Consider the following 15981-nt stretch of genomic DNA (forward strand, 5'->3'; position numbering starts at 1 on the left):
GCAGGCATCCCCGATCCAGCTGCTGCTGAAACTGACCAGCAGCGGCTGAATCAGGGACGCCTGGGGCAGAGCCGGACTATCGTAAGGGGGGGGGGCTATGAGGGGCCTGGGGTGGCATCCCCTCCCACCCCACTCCAGACCCCTCATAGCCCCCCCTTCTGATAGTCCGGCATATCTGATAGTCCGGCACCCCCTGGGTCCTAAAGGTGCCAGATTATCAGAAGTTTACTGTACAATGAAAGCAGCTGAACTGCAGTGATTGCTATTGTGGGGGACTGGGCTGTGTTTTCTCTCACTCCTAGGCTAGGACATTCTGATACAAATGTATTCCTGCTGATTAGCAAAATCATAAGCCAAGAGTTATTCTTCCTTTCTCTTTTACTTTGTCTTTACCAAGAGCTTGTGAATTTCCGGATTTTGAGATAACCTAGACATGACCTTGGTAGGGTCAGGTTTTACCTAGTTCTGTCCTCTCTTTTGTCTGAGAGGCCTTTCTGTCTTTTGATTAGATTGACAAGCTGGGAATCAGGACTTTTGGTGTCATTTTAGTAAGAAAAAGGAAATAAAACCACTGAAGATGCTAAGTGCAGATTGAACCTCTCTGTTAACTAGGTCTCCCTGGTCCGGCAACATCCATGGTCCAGCAGGACCACGGATGTTCCAGGACCAGAGAGTCGCGATGGAAGGCTGGTGGCTGGGTTCCCCGCAGCTGTGCTACCTGGGGCACCACAACTGGGCTGCTAGGTACAACCCAGCAGGGCTGCTCAGGGAGCCAGGAGCCCAGTGCACCGCCCAGCATGTCCAGGAGCCCGGCACGTTGCAACAGAATGGCCTGGCGCGTGCAGGAGCCCAGCGTGCCTGCAGCAGGGTTGCCTGGCGGTGCCAGGAGCCTGGTGCGCTGCAGCTGGGCTACCCGTTGCATTCAGGAGCCTGGCACACTGCAGCGGGGCTGACCGGCAGAGCCTGGAGCCTGGTGCACAGGAAGTTGGGCTACCTGACTTAGCAGGGAAGGTGCGGGCATGGGGTGGGGACTGGCAGGGCAACGGGGCTGGCGGAGGAGGAGGCCGGCAGCCAGTCCAGGGCAGGGGTGGCTGGTAGCAGGTGGGCTGATGTGACCTTCCCTGCTCTGGCAAAATCCCTTATCCAGGACCAGTCAGGTCCCAAGAGTGTCGGACCAGGGAGGTCCAACCTGTAGTTAGTTTTGCTAAGGTACTGTGGAAGTAGTAAGCAAGCAGGTATTGACCAATATTTTCTATGATTCCCTGCGTGGTGTGATATCTTGTGGTGGATCCTCCTATAATTTTTTATCTCCTGATGAGGCTACTTGGTTTCTGAACCAATGCCGGATGGAAAGGGAGATAGAAAAGCGAATGCAAATGTTGATGGCTGTTGCTATTTTAATGTTAGCTTACATTTTCCTAGCAAGTCCCTCAAATGCAGCATCTCTACAGATGAGTGTGAGCCGTTGCTTTAATGTTTTTGTTGCTTTTCTCTGAACTCTCCCCAATTTGCCTGTCCCCAGGGGAGGTGTTCAACCTTAGCCCTGTTTTCCAGCATCAGTGTCCAGGCAGTCCCCAAGTTACAAACATCTGACTTATGAACAGCCACACACACACACACAAAAGCTCACCTGCCTCAGGGGAGCAGGCAAGAGGCAGAGGTGGTAACAAGCAGCACAAAAGCTGGCTGGAGGATGCGGGAGGAGCAGGAGGTGGTCGCACAGCCAACGGCTGGAGAGGAGCAGCACTTTGGAGGGGAAACCGCCGCTTTTCTCTAGCCGTTGGCTGCATGGCCATCCCCAGCTCCTCTAGAGTCCTCCAACCACTGCTCGCTGCTTCCTGGTGATCAGGGCCTGAGCACAGTCTGTGGGGAGGGGGGTCCAGAGGTGGTGCTGAGCTCGAGTGGGGGAGGGGCAGCCAGAGGATAGGGGGCGGCAGAGCTGGTGCTGAGTCCGCAAGGGAGAGGTAGCCCGGGGATGGAGCTGGCCACAGGAGCCAGCACACAGCCCTTGGAGGGGAGGGGCGCAATGGGGGATGCCCATAAGTCCCCTTCAGAATCTCCAACTAGCTCCGCATCCTCCTCTAATGAAACCTACCTTTTCTCAATAGGGTTGCCAGATGATTTCAGAAAAAATAGCGAACTCCCCCCCCCCCCAAAAAAAACATGCCAGAAAAAAGTTTGTTAAGAAAAAAAAAAGGACCCCGAGAGTTGTTAAGCAAAAAAAACAACCCAAACACCGTGGCCCCTTTAAAAACCGCGTGGTGAGGCTTTTTAGCTCTAAAAGGCTGCCAGCAGCCGCCCGCCATCTTGCCTCCCTGCCCTGGGCCAAACAGCTCCCCGGTAAGCACTAGGGTTGCCAGGCTGCCTCTGTATTGAGCTGGACAGCCCGGGATTTTCACCTCCTGACCGGGAAAAAATCAGAAAGTAACGGACATTTTAGGTGTCTGGTATTTTCTGAATTTTTTTTACCAGACAGGAGGCGAAAATAACAGACTGTCTGGTTCAATACTGGACACCTGGCAATCCTATCCTCACGCACAAGTATTTAAAGTTAAATGAAATACTATTTCTACTATTTTTCATAGCAAATATACAGTAGTTCAGCTACATTATGGGTTAAATAGGCTTTTGTGGGCGAGGCTGGGAACCTGACCACTATGGGAAAATGAATTCCAAGTTCCAAACAACTGACTTACAAACAAACTTTTGAAACACAGATGTTTGTAAGTAGGAGACTTCCTGTACACGTAGAACAGTTCCGATACTACTGATGGTACCCTTCTTCCCTACCATCTCTAGTGTATAAGGGAGTACAGACAGAATTTGTCATCTGGCACATTAATGATCCTCAATATGAAGTTTTTCTAATCTTACTTTCTGTTCTTCTCTTTCTTGTTGGTGCTGCATTTTGGCAAAGGATTTAGAGTCTGTGTTTGGTATGTTGGCATTCAGAATATCCCACTCTTCATCTGTCTGTTGGCAGTGAGTTTTATCATGTACACAAAACAACAGGCATCACTTTTTAAGCATGGGATTGGGTTAAGCATTGGCTTACATTAAACAGGGAGAAATGTGCTGTCTATGGCAAGTGTTCTAATCCTTTAATAGCAGCAAAAATAAAGCCCCATACCGCTGACCTTGGTAGCGCACACTCTACCGACAAAGTTGATCAGCATTGAAGTATCAGCTGGAAATCTGAGTGGGTAAATGTTAGTAGAAGAGCTGTATTAAAGCAGCAAGCTGTGTCATTGATAACAATTGATAAAAGCAACAAGAATGATTAAAGGTCTAGAGAACATGATCTATGAAGGAAGACTGAAAGAATTGGGCTTGTTTAGTTTGGAAAAGAGAAGACTGAGAGGGGACATGATAGCGGTTTTCAGGTATCTAAAAGGATGTCACAAGGAGGAGGGAGAAAAATTGTTCTTCCTGTCCTCTGAGGATAGAACAAGAAGCAATGGGCTTAAACTGAGCAAGGGAGGTTTAGGTTGGTCATTAGGAAAAAGTTCCTAACTGTCACGGTGGTTAAACACTGGAATAAATTGCCTAGGGAGGTTGTGGAATCTCCATCTCTGGAGATATTTAAGAGTAGGTTAGATAAGTGTCTATCAGGGATGGTCTAGACAACACTGGGTCCTGCTATGAGGGTAGGGGATGGACTAAATGACCTCTCGAGGTCCCTTCCAGTCCTAGGATTCTATGATTCTATGACTGTACATTAATTAGTAGGAGCTACACTTGTTAGTAGAACCAGCTCTTGTGCTAGCTAATCCCTGCACAAAAATAGATATTCTCCCCCCTAAAAAAGTGTATTTGTAAGAGAACCTGGGAAAGGGGTGATGAGTTAATCACACCCTTAGGGGGTGAGATTAGAGGCATTCACCCCCATCTCTCCTACTTTATAACATATACAAGTTATAGCACACTATACGCCACGCCCCCTCGAATCACCTGACCTGTAAAGGCATATCACAAGGTTATGAACATTTCCTGTATTATGCATCTTCTGGGTAGGAGTTAATAAGTATCCAGCCAGACATCTATACTCAGGTTCCAGTCCATTTTTTCTAACGTCCCACAAAATACATAGCTATACAGAAATCCAGGGTAGTAATTAAGTGTTGCCTCATGTGATAGGAAAGTCATAGCACCTAGCAGGAAAGAAGGACCTGGAGGCAAAAGCTAAACTGCCAGATTCAGAATGTACTTGAAAGGTAAAGCAGAACAGTGAGGTGTGTATAAACCCTAATGAACACAGTACCTGAATTTTGAAATGGAGAATAATGAGGCCAATGGTGCAGATACTGAGTGGAATGGAAAACTGCTAACTTCCCCACTATTCCCCTCAGAGTTGCTTAAAAGACAGGACACCTCTAATTAGACAACATTTAATGTGTTACCATCTAATTTTCCCATTTCAGAAAGAAAATGGGATTGTATTTGGGTTCATAACATTGCATCAAAAATTTAAATTAATTTGCTTATCCAGACTGAATTGCAATTTAAAAAAATGCGTGTTCATAAATGAATGAAATACTGTTGTTCAGGGACACTGTTTAATTTAAAAATCCCATCAATGCATGAAATACTTTTATCTGCTATTTTCACAAGTGATAGCTAAGATTCCTAACAATGAAAAAGAAAAAAGAAAGTATTTATCATGGTTAACGATTGTTCACTTTGTGGATTTTATAGCACTTTGTGTAATGCTACCATTTCTCCCAGTCAGTGAGAGTCTTTCACAAAGTAGAAGAGGAAAGAAATGCATTTTAAAAGTAGAATTATAAAATCACACAAATTGGCAGGCAGACTCAGGGACAGAAATACAACCTGAAGTAACTTTTAACTTAAAAAAAGATTAAATTTCAAGCTGACAAAGTGCAATCTTGTTCTTGTTATTGTTTATTAATTATTATGATTATTATTGTTAATGTTAAGAAAAATAATACAAAAATAACACAAAAATTAAACTCATGGAATAATTTCTGTTCATATTAGGTTTTGTTGGAGAAACACAGTTTGGAGCTGAACTATTTATTAATGCTCTTTTCCAAATAGATTAGAACAGGAAATCTGGTGTCTTTGTTATCTTTATCTATTGTCTTTTCAATTTGTAGCCTACAGGATTGCCACTTACAACTATATTTTACATATGCATTAGTTGTACAAATTTAGGTACTCTGACAAGCAACAATTTGCATCTGCAATGAACGTGTAATGTCTGGAAAGAGTAGTGTATTGTCATAAAGGTGAGTATTCTTGAACTCATGAAGAAGGAAACAAAGAAATATTTTTATGTGGATACTTGTCATTTTCACTTGCAAAATATGTGTTCAGCTATCAATTTAAAGCATATAATCAGAGATAATCATTTTGATGGTGGTGGTGGTGAAGGCTGGCAGTATCTTTAAAAAAAGAGAACAGTTCAGCTGAATAACATCCTTTCTGCTAGGAAGTATTACAGCTGGGTTTATATTTGAAAAACCTCTTATTTCCTCTGTCTAAATAATCTGCATTGTTCTTCCCTTCACTGTTTGTATCTTACACTGAGTCCTCTCCACCCTGTCATAGTTTTAAGTTTATAGGACACGTACAATTAGCACATGTTTTTGTCTGTTCTCTGATGTTATCTTTTACATCCAAAATGGTTCAGTTTTTACACTTCGATTCTGTTGGAAGTTTGCAAAGCTTTCAGCTTTGAACTATGTGAGCTGCATTCATGACCGAAATACTCAACCTAAATCGGAAATCCTTTTGCTGTGTTGCATAATCTACGATTTGTATCTTTGCTTGTCAGGCAGAGAGTTCTCTTTTTTTCTGTGGCAAAATGCTGCATCGAGCATGTGAAAAATAGTCAGAGGGTACAATTCATAGAAAGACTGTACAATTCAAAAGAAAATGTGCTTTGGGCAGCCTGGGCTTTTCTTTTGTGCACATTTCTTAAGTTCTGATAGAGTTGTGTGGAAATCACAAGTGAAAATAAGCTTTTGGAATCCAAGTACAGAAGCTGCAGATGTACCTGTTAATGTAGTGCTTTTATATTTCTTTCAAAAATATGCATGCAAATTGCCTTTCTCAGTTACACTGGGATCCAGTGCTACTTGCACTGAATTCATGGGAGTTGTCAAATAGATTTCGATCAAACCCCCTCACTCTTTTGGGGACGTGGTTTTCAAACATGGCGCCTGAAGGAATGAGGTTATATGCATGCAAGACAAGCAAAATACATTGCTTTGTTTAGTTAGATATCTAACATGTGTCACATGCACTAGCTTGTACTTAGAGTTCGATAAATGCATGCAGTGGCCAATCATCATTTCCTCATTGGGTTTTAAAGCAAAGTCTTCTGTCTCCACTGCAGTGTAGTCAGATCCTGGTGTGCTGTAGAACAGAAGAGCTCTGAGAAACCCTACAGACAGTGATGTTTTCCCATGTACTCCAGGCCTTGTAGTTTTCAGATCTGTGACTCGCACATTGGAGACATACTGAAAATCATTGTCAGACAGTGATCATATGATCATCAGCTGATATGCACAAGGTGCTTTAAAAAGAGGTGGTGTCTCCAGAGCAGACTAGAATTAAATTGTTTGGGCACTAAGGGGGAATCTTGCTCTGCAGATCTTGCTCTGCAGCTGCCCATGACGTATCTGTTCTCTGGACAAAGAGAAGATATGATTCTACATGCATAGATGTTGGCTAGCACCTCTCTTAATCACTAAACGCATTAAAAACAATCGAAGGGGAAGAAGGAAAAAAAATCAGACATACCCTGAGACTTTAAAGCAGGGCTAGTCAGCACACAGCCCATGGGCCACATGCAGCCCATGGGCCATTTGTTTGCAGTCCGCAGTGCAGTTTGGATTTCCGTGGGGCTCGACACGTGGCGCGGGTAGGACCCAAAATAAAAAAGTAGTCAATATAATGGTCTTCTGTTGATATGTGCTTTAGTAGTTAAATTCCTGGACTGCCATTGCTCATTAAAGTGCTGTCATATGGGTGGAAATTGGGTAAATATTGCATTTTATTAATATCAGCAGAACTGTCTTAAATGGGGCCTGTGTGTTGTACAGTCTTGCCTTAATCTTTGTATTCATGCCCATCAGTGTGAAAGAAGCTACTTGCATATATTTGCACGTTTATGCAACCGCACTTAAGGTGTGGCCCTTGGCATGTGCTGTGAGTATCATAGTGGCCCCCATGGTTTCCAGAGTTGAATAGCCCTCCTTTAAAGAAATGCAGACCCAGCTTGGGTTGGACAAACTTCTCTCAGAAAGGCCTAGTAATCTATCTATCTATATCTATGTATATTAATTAGAAATGTGTGTGTCTTTCTGTCTGTGAATCTGTCTGTCTGCCTTTGAGTCCATTTGTTCAAAAACTCTTAAAGTGTAAGCTAGAGCCGCCAAATTCTTATCTCTTATGCTAACTTAAAGCAAGATCAGGGTTTGGTTGTGCCAGGAAAAAAGGAAGTGCTGGGAATGGGACTTTTTTCCAGAACAAGGAAAAGGACGGGGCAGAGAGAGTACGGACATGATACTCACAGTCACCACCGCGGGCAGCGAGCGTAGGGGACAGCTATACTGCAGAGTGACCACTGGGGGCAGCCACATCAGTAAGGGTATGCCTATACTGCCACCCTAGTTCAAAGTAGGATGGCTAATGTAGGCATTCGAACTTGCAAATGAAGCCCGGGATTTAAATATCCCGGGCTTTATTTGCATGTTCCTGGGCGCCGCATTTTTAAATGCCCCGTAGTTTGAACTACCTGCCCGCGGCTACACGCGGCACAGGCTAGGTAGTTCAAATTAAAGCTCCTAATTCGAACTACCATTACTCCTCCTGCAAAATGAGCCTGTCAGAAAAAACACAGGTGCTCTGATGGCCATTCTGTTAATAGCCATCAGAGCTTTTTTGTGCAAGAACATTCATGCAGTGTGGACGCTCACTTGCACAAAAGCACATCATTTTTGTGATGTGCTTTGAGGTCTGGACATGTTTTTGCACAAGAAGTTTTTGTGGAAAATCTCTTCTGCAAAACGCTTCTTGCGCACAAACCCTGCAGTGTAGACGAAGCCTTTGAGAAGGTTTTCCACATTGACCATACTTCAGTACATGAGCAAAGTCGAATAATAATCAAGTGATACAGTACTTAAATGCTTGGATTCTTCCAGTGCAAAAGGGAGATTTTACGAGAACAAAATGGTACAAACCAATGTGAATTTTGAGGTGTGAACAGACAGTCTAATTGTTCTCTGAATGTAGTCTAATTGTTGATAGTCTTATTGTTCACTGCACTGGCCTTCCAGGAGAGAGGTATCTCAGAGTCCAGGCTCAGAAGGCTCTCAGTTCTGTGTAGGCTTGAATGGGAGTTGTCTTTCTGTCAGTTTGTGGCAAGCCATTTTGTTTTACTCATATGCCGTCTGTGGCCTCTGACTGAGAAGAAGAAAGACACTCCTCCACATTCCCTTCACACACCAGAGCCTTGGGGGGTCGAGGCTAGTAGTTTTTGTGGGCCCTCCTAGGCTCTGGGCTGGGACCAAAAATGAGGGGTTTGGTGTGTGGGAGGGGGCTGCCAGGAAGCGGGCTTGGGATGTGGGATATAGGCAGGAGGAAAGGTGCAAAGCAGGCTGTGGGTGTAAGGTCTTGATGGGAGGCGATGCTGGGCAATGATAGTGTGGAGTACCCAATGCTGGGGAGGAGCCCTGAGCCTTGGGGGCCAGATCCAGGTAAGCCAGGGGCTGAATTTGACAGCCCCCTCCGTTGGTGGTATTTTGGAAGGACTAGCTATATAGACTGCATTACTGCTTTAAGCTGCAGAACACTTTGTATTGATTTTAATGAGAGTCATGCAGCAAAAACGGCCTGCACCACTTTGAATAGGTGAGGCTGAGACAGATGACTGTAGCGCGTGCTATATGATCCACTCTTTTTTTTGGGGACACTCATCTCCTGCCTTACCTGGAGCCCACAGGGAGTAACAGAGCCCTCCCATGGGATCTCCTCCTGTGATTTTTGATTGACAGTTATAGGGATGGTGCAAGCTGGACAGCCGACTCCTTTCCCTGTTGCCTATGTTATCCAGTCAGTCAATCACCCTAGAGCTCAGGATAATTAACTCTGCTCCCCTAATGGGACTCCTGGTTCTCAGTACAGTACACTTCTGCTCCATCTCCCACCTGGCAATTGCCATTATCATTCACACTTACAATTTTCAGGAAGGAAAATTCGTAGCTGTGTGTAAGTTCCTAAAATAGCTTGTCCCATACATGATGCAAAAAGAGGCCATGGCCAAAGGGCAGTAATGAGTTTTATAAACTTGAAAAAAATCCCAGGGAATGACATTTCTGAGTTTATTCTGTTTTGAATTTGATGGTTAATTATTATTACAAATCTATACGGCCCGGTATATTTACCTTCTGCTCTACAAAAGTGATCAGTCTCGTTCATCTGTTGATAGCACCCAACATGTGAGAGTGAGAGAGAGCCCAGAAAGTGCAGTACCCAAGCATCATGATTCTCATGAGAACAGTAGGTTAGCCTCAAGATGTAAATTTCATTTTAAAAGATTAACACAAAACTGATTACTTACTAGATAAGCAATGATAGTACTTTTCACCCTACGAGATTAGATCCTAAACAGTGTCGCAGGAACAAATGAATTACGGTAAGCCTCTCAACAACCCATGTGAGATAGATTCTGTTATCTTCATTTTACAACATTGATTAAGTAATTTACTCCATGGTCACAAGGGGAATTCTGGGGCAAAGACAGAAATGGAACCCAGATTTATAATATTGTTATTAAATCCTGAACAGCTTTTGAAAATCCTTTTTTAATTCTGGACTTTGTCCCCTTCTTTAATTCTTTTCTTTCATACGCAGTGGTCCAAATCTTTTCAACATCTCCAAATGCTGACTCCTGAACGTCCATATTCAGTCTTAGAACTTATCAAGCCCTCACTTACCATGGTATCTCTATATCTCAGTGATTCTGAAACTCCAGCGTGGGTTGTGACCCCATTTTAATGGTGTTGCCAGGGCTGGCTTAGACTTGTTGGGGCCCAGGGCTAAAGGCAAAGCCCAAGCGACCAAAGCCAGGGGCTTTAGCCTTGGGCAGCAGGGCTCAGGTTACAGGCCCCCTGCCTGGGGTCAAAGTCCTTGGGCTTTGGCATAGCCCCTGTCCTCCTTACTGGGGCAGTGGGGCTCAGACAAGCTCAGGCTTCAGTTCCCCCTTTTGGAGTCAAATAGTAATTTTTGTAGTCAGAGAGGAGTTGCAGTGCAATGAAGTTTAAGAGTCCATCCTACCTCAAATTCTTTAATGCCTTTTTCCCTCACCACAGCCCTGTGGAGGAGAGAGTGCTGTTATTCCCATTTTACAGATGGGGAACTTAGGCTCCAAAAGGACTAAAAGTAAGTCAAGAAACCAACCAACAAATCAACTGGCCCTCACAGGGCCCGTGTCACAGTGCCAAACCACAGCAGTGCAGATGCTGCTGCTTGGACTGGCGCTGAGGCTCTGAGAACCAGCCGCCTCACCAGGTTCCAGAGTCTGGCGGGAACGTCTACTCTATTGTTTTTAACCCAGCAGCATGAGCTCCGTGAGCCTGAGTCAGGTGACCCGAGCTCTGAGACTCACTGCTGTGTTTTTTTCAGTGTAGACATACCTTGTGTGATGTGCCTTAGATCAGTGATGGGCAGCCCAGGCTAGTGAGTGAGCTGCATGAGTGACCCTCCTTCCTCTCATCGGGCTGCAGGATGGTCATAACCAAGATGGTCTCCCAGGATAGGGGAGTTTTGCTAATTGCACTGGCATACCTAGAACTTATAGGATGTGCCAATTGAACCGTAGCAGCACAAATGGAACGCACGGCTCTCCCTGTCAGTGCTGTGTGCAGCCAGCACATCCCTCACCTTATGTGCCCTTGCTGTCAGTTTAGTAACAGTGGTGGGGAAAAAACAATGCAGATGGAAACCAGTGTAATCTGGCAACCTTGCACGTGAGCAACGATAAACAAAATGGCTAGCAGGCCACATGTAAAACCCCCAGTGGGCTGCATGTGGCCCTCGGTCTGCAGGTTGCCCATTACTGCCCTAGATCATACAAGAAGTGTGTAGTAGAGCAGGGTACTGAAACCAGTGGTCTATCCTAGGTGGAAGCAGGGAATTGAAACCAGTGGTCTATCCTAAATGGAAGGCCATCAACCTGGGTGGGGTAGCTCTGAAGGGATGGTTGTGAGCACTGTTTGCAGCCTGCTTTGCTTTGCCAGCACTCTGGACATGTACAATGAGACAGCTCAGCAGCAGTTTGCCATTCCACCACAAAACTTAAGAACAACCATGATCAAAAGGGAAAGAATATTGAGAGAAAGTGAAATATTCCAGCTGGGCTAAAAATGTGGATCTTAAACACCGTATTATGTATCAAGAGGAAACAGCAAATCTCACTTAAGGTTTTTTTAATGGCTCTTTTATCCAGTTGAGGTTAGCAATAAAATAATATTGGACTGAAAAATGATGAATTATGAGTCGACAGTGGTTACGCTATTTGCCAAACCTTCATCATGGGTGATTATTGTCAGGTTCCAAACTATTCCCACGGCTGTGCCCCAGCAAGCTGTGGCTAGTTGGGCTACTCTGATCTGAACCGGGAGAGTTGGAGACGCCTAGCAATTCTTCACAGGTGACAGAGTGTTCATATTTACGTTAATCAGTCCAGACGACACATGCCCTTCGACTACACTTCATCCAGGGAAGAATTGCTGAGCTCTTGCAGTTACCTTGGTCCTTTCTTGTTCCCAGCCTAGATTGTTTGGTAGGCCTTCCCTTTCTGGGATCTATCTGTGATCACTGTGTGTTGGTTTGGTGACCGCTAAGGCCTTTGACTCATAAGAAATTAACTAAGGCTATGTCTACACAGCTTCCCTCTTCCGCAAAAGCCTATGCAAATGAAGCACAGATTACCATATTGCCGAGGTTCATTTGCATAATTAATTAGGAGCTGTTTTTGCACAAGAGGTTTTTGCGCAAAAAGGCACTGTGCAGATGGCACCTTTTTTCACAAAAACCTCTTGCGCAAAAACTGTTCCTAATTAATTATGCAGATGAAGCGCAGGCATATGCTAATCCATGTTTCATTTGCATAGGCTTTTGCAGAAGAGGGAAGCTGTGTAGACATAGCCTGAAGGTGATAGCAGTACCACTTGCTGGTTCTGTGACCATTGGTCAAGTCACTTAATCTTCCTGTGCCTCCAATTCCCCTATGGTATAATGAACATAATACTTTTTCTACCACCCAGAAATGTTGGTAGGATAAATTAATTAATGCTGTGTCCTTAAACAATGTCTTTTAGCCCAGAATACATAAAGTATTACTATCATTGCTATTTGTAGTATTGCGCATGGGGATACCTAATCTATCAACCACACGTGCAGGGTTAGATTTTCAAAAGAATGCCGTTTCCATTGGCTACTGAGGGCTGAGCTGTTTGGAAAATCTGGACTATCGGTCCTGCTCTTACACCACTGATGTAATGGAAGGTGCATGACTGATTTCCAAGGGAACAGTGTCAAGCCCATAAAAAGGGCTATCATTCAGAACATGTCTGTTTGCACATGTGCAGCAGGAAATGGTCTGTTTTTCTATATAATTATTTAATGCAATTAAGTGTGGTTCTTGTTATCACCAAACACACTTGACTCAACACAACATGCATTGCACGTTTTTCCTCTTTTGATATATTTGTCAGCATGCAGTGCCTGCACTCACTGAACAACATAGCTACATAATAGCACTCCTATCAGAGACCAGCATCTACAACAGGGCTACTCAACTTTGGAAGCCCCAGGGGCCACCATGATACTCATAGCACATGCCAAGGGTCACAACTTAAGTGAGATTGCATATTCATGCAAATATATATGCAAATATATGCAAATAGCTTCTTTCACACAATGCCTTGATGCTCCTGGCACTTCCTCCCTGAGGGCTAGAAATGCTGACACCCTATACCCATCTGTTCCAGCCAGCCCATCCGCTTGCATCTTTCAGTGCTCCCCGCCTGGGAGATACTTTGTTGTTGTGGAGCGTGTTTCCACTGAAGGCCATGTTCAAAGGATCCCACCATAAGCTGAGCCCTGTGTAAACCCAAACCATACCACGGGCTGCAAACAAATAGGCTGCAGGCCACGTGTGTCCCGCAGGCCGTGTGTTGAGTAGCCCTGATCTGCAACAACAAACCTACAGCTTTCTTCAATTCAACCAACTCTGGAGCGCTTTTCTTATGCAATTGCACTCAAATCCCATTCTAGTGACTGTGCCTTTCACATGTTTACAATTTTCCTTTTTTAGGAGCTAGCTAAGAGGACTCCCTCTAAGCATCCTGATCACCAAGCGGTCCAGAACGCATTGCAGGCAATGAAGACCGTCTGCACCAATATCAATGAAACCAAGAGGCAGATGGAGAAGCTGGAAGCCCTTGAACAGTTGCAGTCCCACATTGAAGGATGGGAGGTATGGTGGCAGATAAGTGGGACTGCTAACTCCCCTGTAGGGAGTTAACTATTCTGCGTAACCCAAAGGGCTGGGATGTAATGACTCACATGGTATACAGGGATCTCTGTAGGTCTTATGTGGGGTATAAATGCACTGAAAGGTGTAGGTGGCAGCACTTAAAGGTGTGGGTTTAGAATTCACTGGTTTTGTTAGGAGTGTGAGCTATGCCTAAGTGGTAGCATGAAAGAAAGAAATTTGTTAGATTTGAAAGGAATTTCAAATGTGAAATCAGGAGATCTAATTTTGAGCAACACAGAAATATAGAGGATGAAATCGAAGGTGTTCTAAATCCCTCTTCCTACAAGTCATGACTTCATTCAGGACCTGTCAAAGTTAACCCACCTGTCTTAATGAACCTTGTCTGTCACCTCTCCCCTCTCCCCCCAAAATGACAATGAACTAGGGCTGCTGTGTCTGTATTTGCTGCTGTTAGGTAAGTCATGGAAGGGATTCTATTGGAGTATTTATTAGCTGATGCTGGGGAAGAGAACACAGAGAAAGTGACAGAGAGAAGGAGAAGTTTGAGGGAAAAAGCGGCCTGGAAAGGAGCCATCCAGTGGTAGATTCTGGCAGTGGATTTAATGCAAAAACAACAAAAAAAGTTTGTCAATTTTGTAATTTGATGTCTTTAGCCAAGGCCATGGGATTAGCAGTGCTGGAAGCTGGAGGGAGAGGCAGAGTTCATTTTTAGTTCACCGTAGGGAGTTAGTGGTGTTAAATGGCTTCATGGAGAAATTGGCGTTGGGAGTGTGCCTGACATTTAAAATATCCAGGCCGAGTGCTGCCTGCTGAGGATTCCTTCACTGGTGACTTCTTTCCAGAGGTCAAGTAAACTTCCTCATGTTCGGACTTCTGGGTGTGCTCCAGGACTGCTTTTTTTTGTTTGTTTGTTTTAAACTTTGCTCATTTTTTCCCTGAAGGATGTTCTTTGGCATCCAGCTGATGACATGAAAGCCACACAGATATCCAGCTGTGTGGTGTTTGGCTTGCAAGCACAGCAAAGGCAGATAAAGTTCACTACAGGAAGATGCCCAGAAGTAGTTACAACCAGTTGGATGTGAGTTGAGGATCAGTTAGGCAAGGGGCACATCTCGAAACTCTGAAGCCTCAAGGGTGACTTTGAGAGTGTCCATGGTGTCAGTCACAAAAAATACCCAAACCACTCATGTTTTCTTAGGGCTAAAATAATCTACAGTAACACTGTGGGGACAAGCACTGTTTGAGGTCTGTTTATCTGCACCGTGTTACAAGAATGTCACTCAGAAATGTATTCGTAGCCCACTGCTAGTGAATAACACTTCTGAACTTTCAAACTGATGGGCTGTGGCTCCTACTGGTGGTTTGAAGGTTGCAGTTCCTTCACATATTGTAGAAAGAGATCCGAATTGACATTTCTTCTGATGTACATTGAACAAGTGGGAAACTGGTTTGTAATTCTTCACCCTGGGCTTCCACACTACTAGGTGTCAAGTATCAGAGGGGTAGCCATGTTAGTCTGGATCTGCAAAAGCGACAAGGAGTCCTGTAGCACCTTATAGACTAACACGTGAATTGGAGCATAAGCTTTCATGGGCAAAGACCCACTTCATCAGATCCATGTCAAAATGGGTCTTTGCCCACGAAAGCTTATGTTCCAATTCATCTGTTAGTTTATAAGGTGCTACAGGACTCCTTGTCACACTGCTAGGCTGTGTCTAGACTGGCAAGTTTTTCCGCAAAAGCAACTGCTTTTGTGCAAAAACTTGGCAGCTGTCTACACTGGCTGCTTGATTTTGCACAAAAGCACTGACGTTCTACTGTCTGAAATCAGTGCTTCTTGAGCAAATGCTTTGATGTTCCCATTCGGGCAAAAGCCCTTTTCCAGAAATGTTTTTGTACAAGAGGGCCAGTGTAGACAGCTAAAAACTGTTTTGTGCAAAAAAGCCCCAATGGCGAAAATGGCGATCGGGGCTTTCTTGTGCAAAACCGCGTCTAGATTGGCACGGACGCTTTTCTGCAAAAAGTGCTTTTGCAGAAAAGCATCCGTGCCAATCTAGACGTTCTTTTCCGCAAATGCTTTTAACAGAAAAACTTTTCCGTTAAAAGCATTTGCGGAAAATCATGCCAGTGTAGACGTAGCCCTAGTGTTTGAACAAAGTGGCCATCCCTAGCAGTGAAAGGGAACCTGATGCCATTTGCAGGTCAGAACAATGTCTGCCCCGACAGATTTTCTCCTCGTTTTCCTTAACCTTTTGAACACAGTTTTGTCTTTGAAATACAAATTCTTCCCTTTGCGATTGTGTCAATGGGGTGCCCGAAATGTTAGCATCTGTAGATAAGCTCCCCGCACCACTCATTCTCAATCAACAAAGCTTCCTGCTTCCAACAGGCTTAATCTGCAGCACATACATTGTCAAAAAGCCAGCAGATATCACCGTGATATAATATGT

General features: G+C 44.4%; 1 protein-coding gene across 3 annotated transcripts in view; it reads left to right on the plus strand.

The window, feature by feature from the left end:
- Positions 1–15981, plus strand: part of PREX1 (phosphatidylinositol-3,4,5-trisphosphate dependent Rac exchange factor 1) — a 267346-nt gene that overhangs the window by 137920 nt on the left and 113445 nt on the right. For all 3 annotated transcript variants that reach the window (XM_075901238.1, XM_075901237.1, XM_075901236.1), the window contains exon 6: positions 13349–13510. In XM_075901238.1, coding sequence (XP_075757353.1) covers positions 13349–13510 — 162 coding nt within the window. The remainder of the gene's footprint in view (positions 1–13348; positions 13511–15981) is intronic.

The sequence above is a fragment of the Pelodiscus sinensis genome, chromosome 18 (genome assembly GCF_049634645.1).
Source record: "Pelodiscus sinensis isolate JC-2024 chromosome 18, ASM4963464v1, whole genome shotgun sequence".
In the NCBI taxonomy this organism is placed as follows: domain Eukaryota; kingdom Metazoa; phylum Chordata; order Testudines; family Trionychidae; genus Pelodiscus; species Pelodiscus sinensis.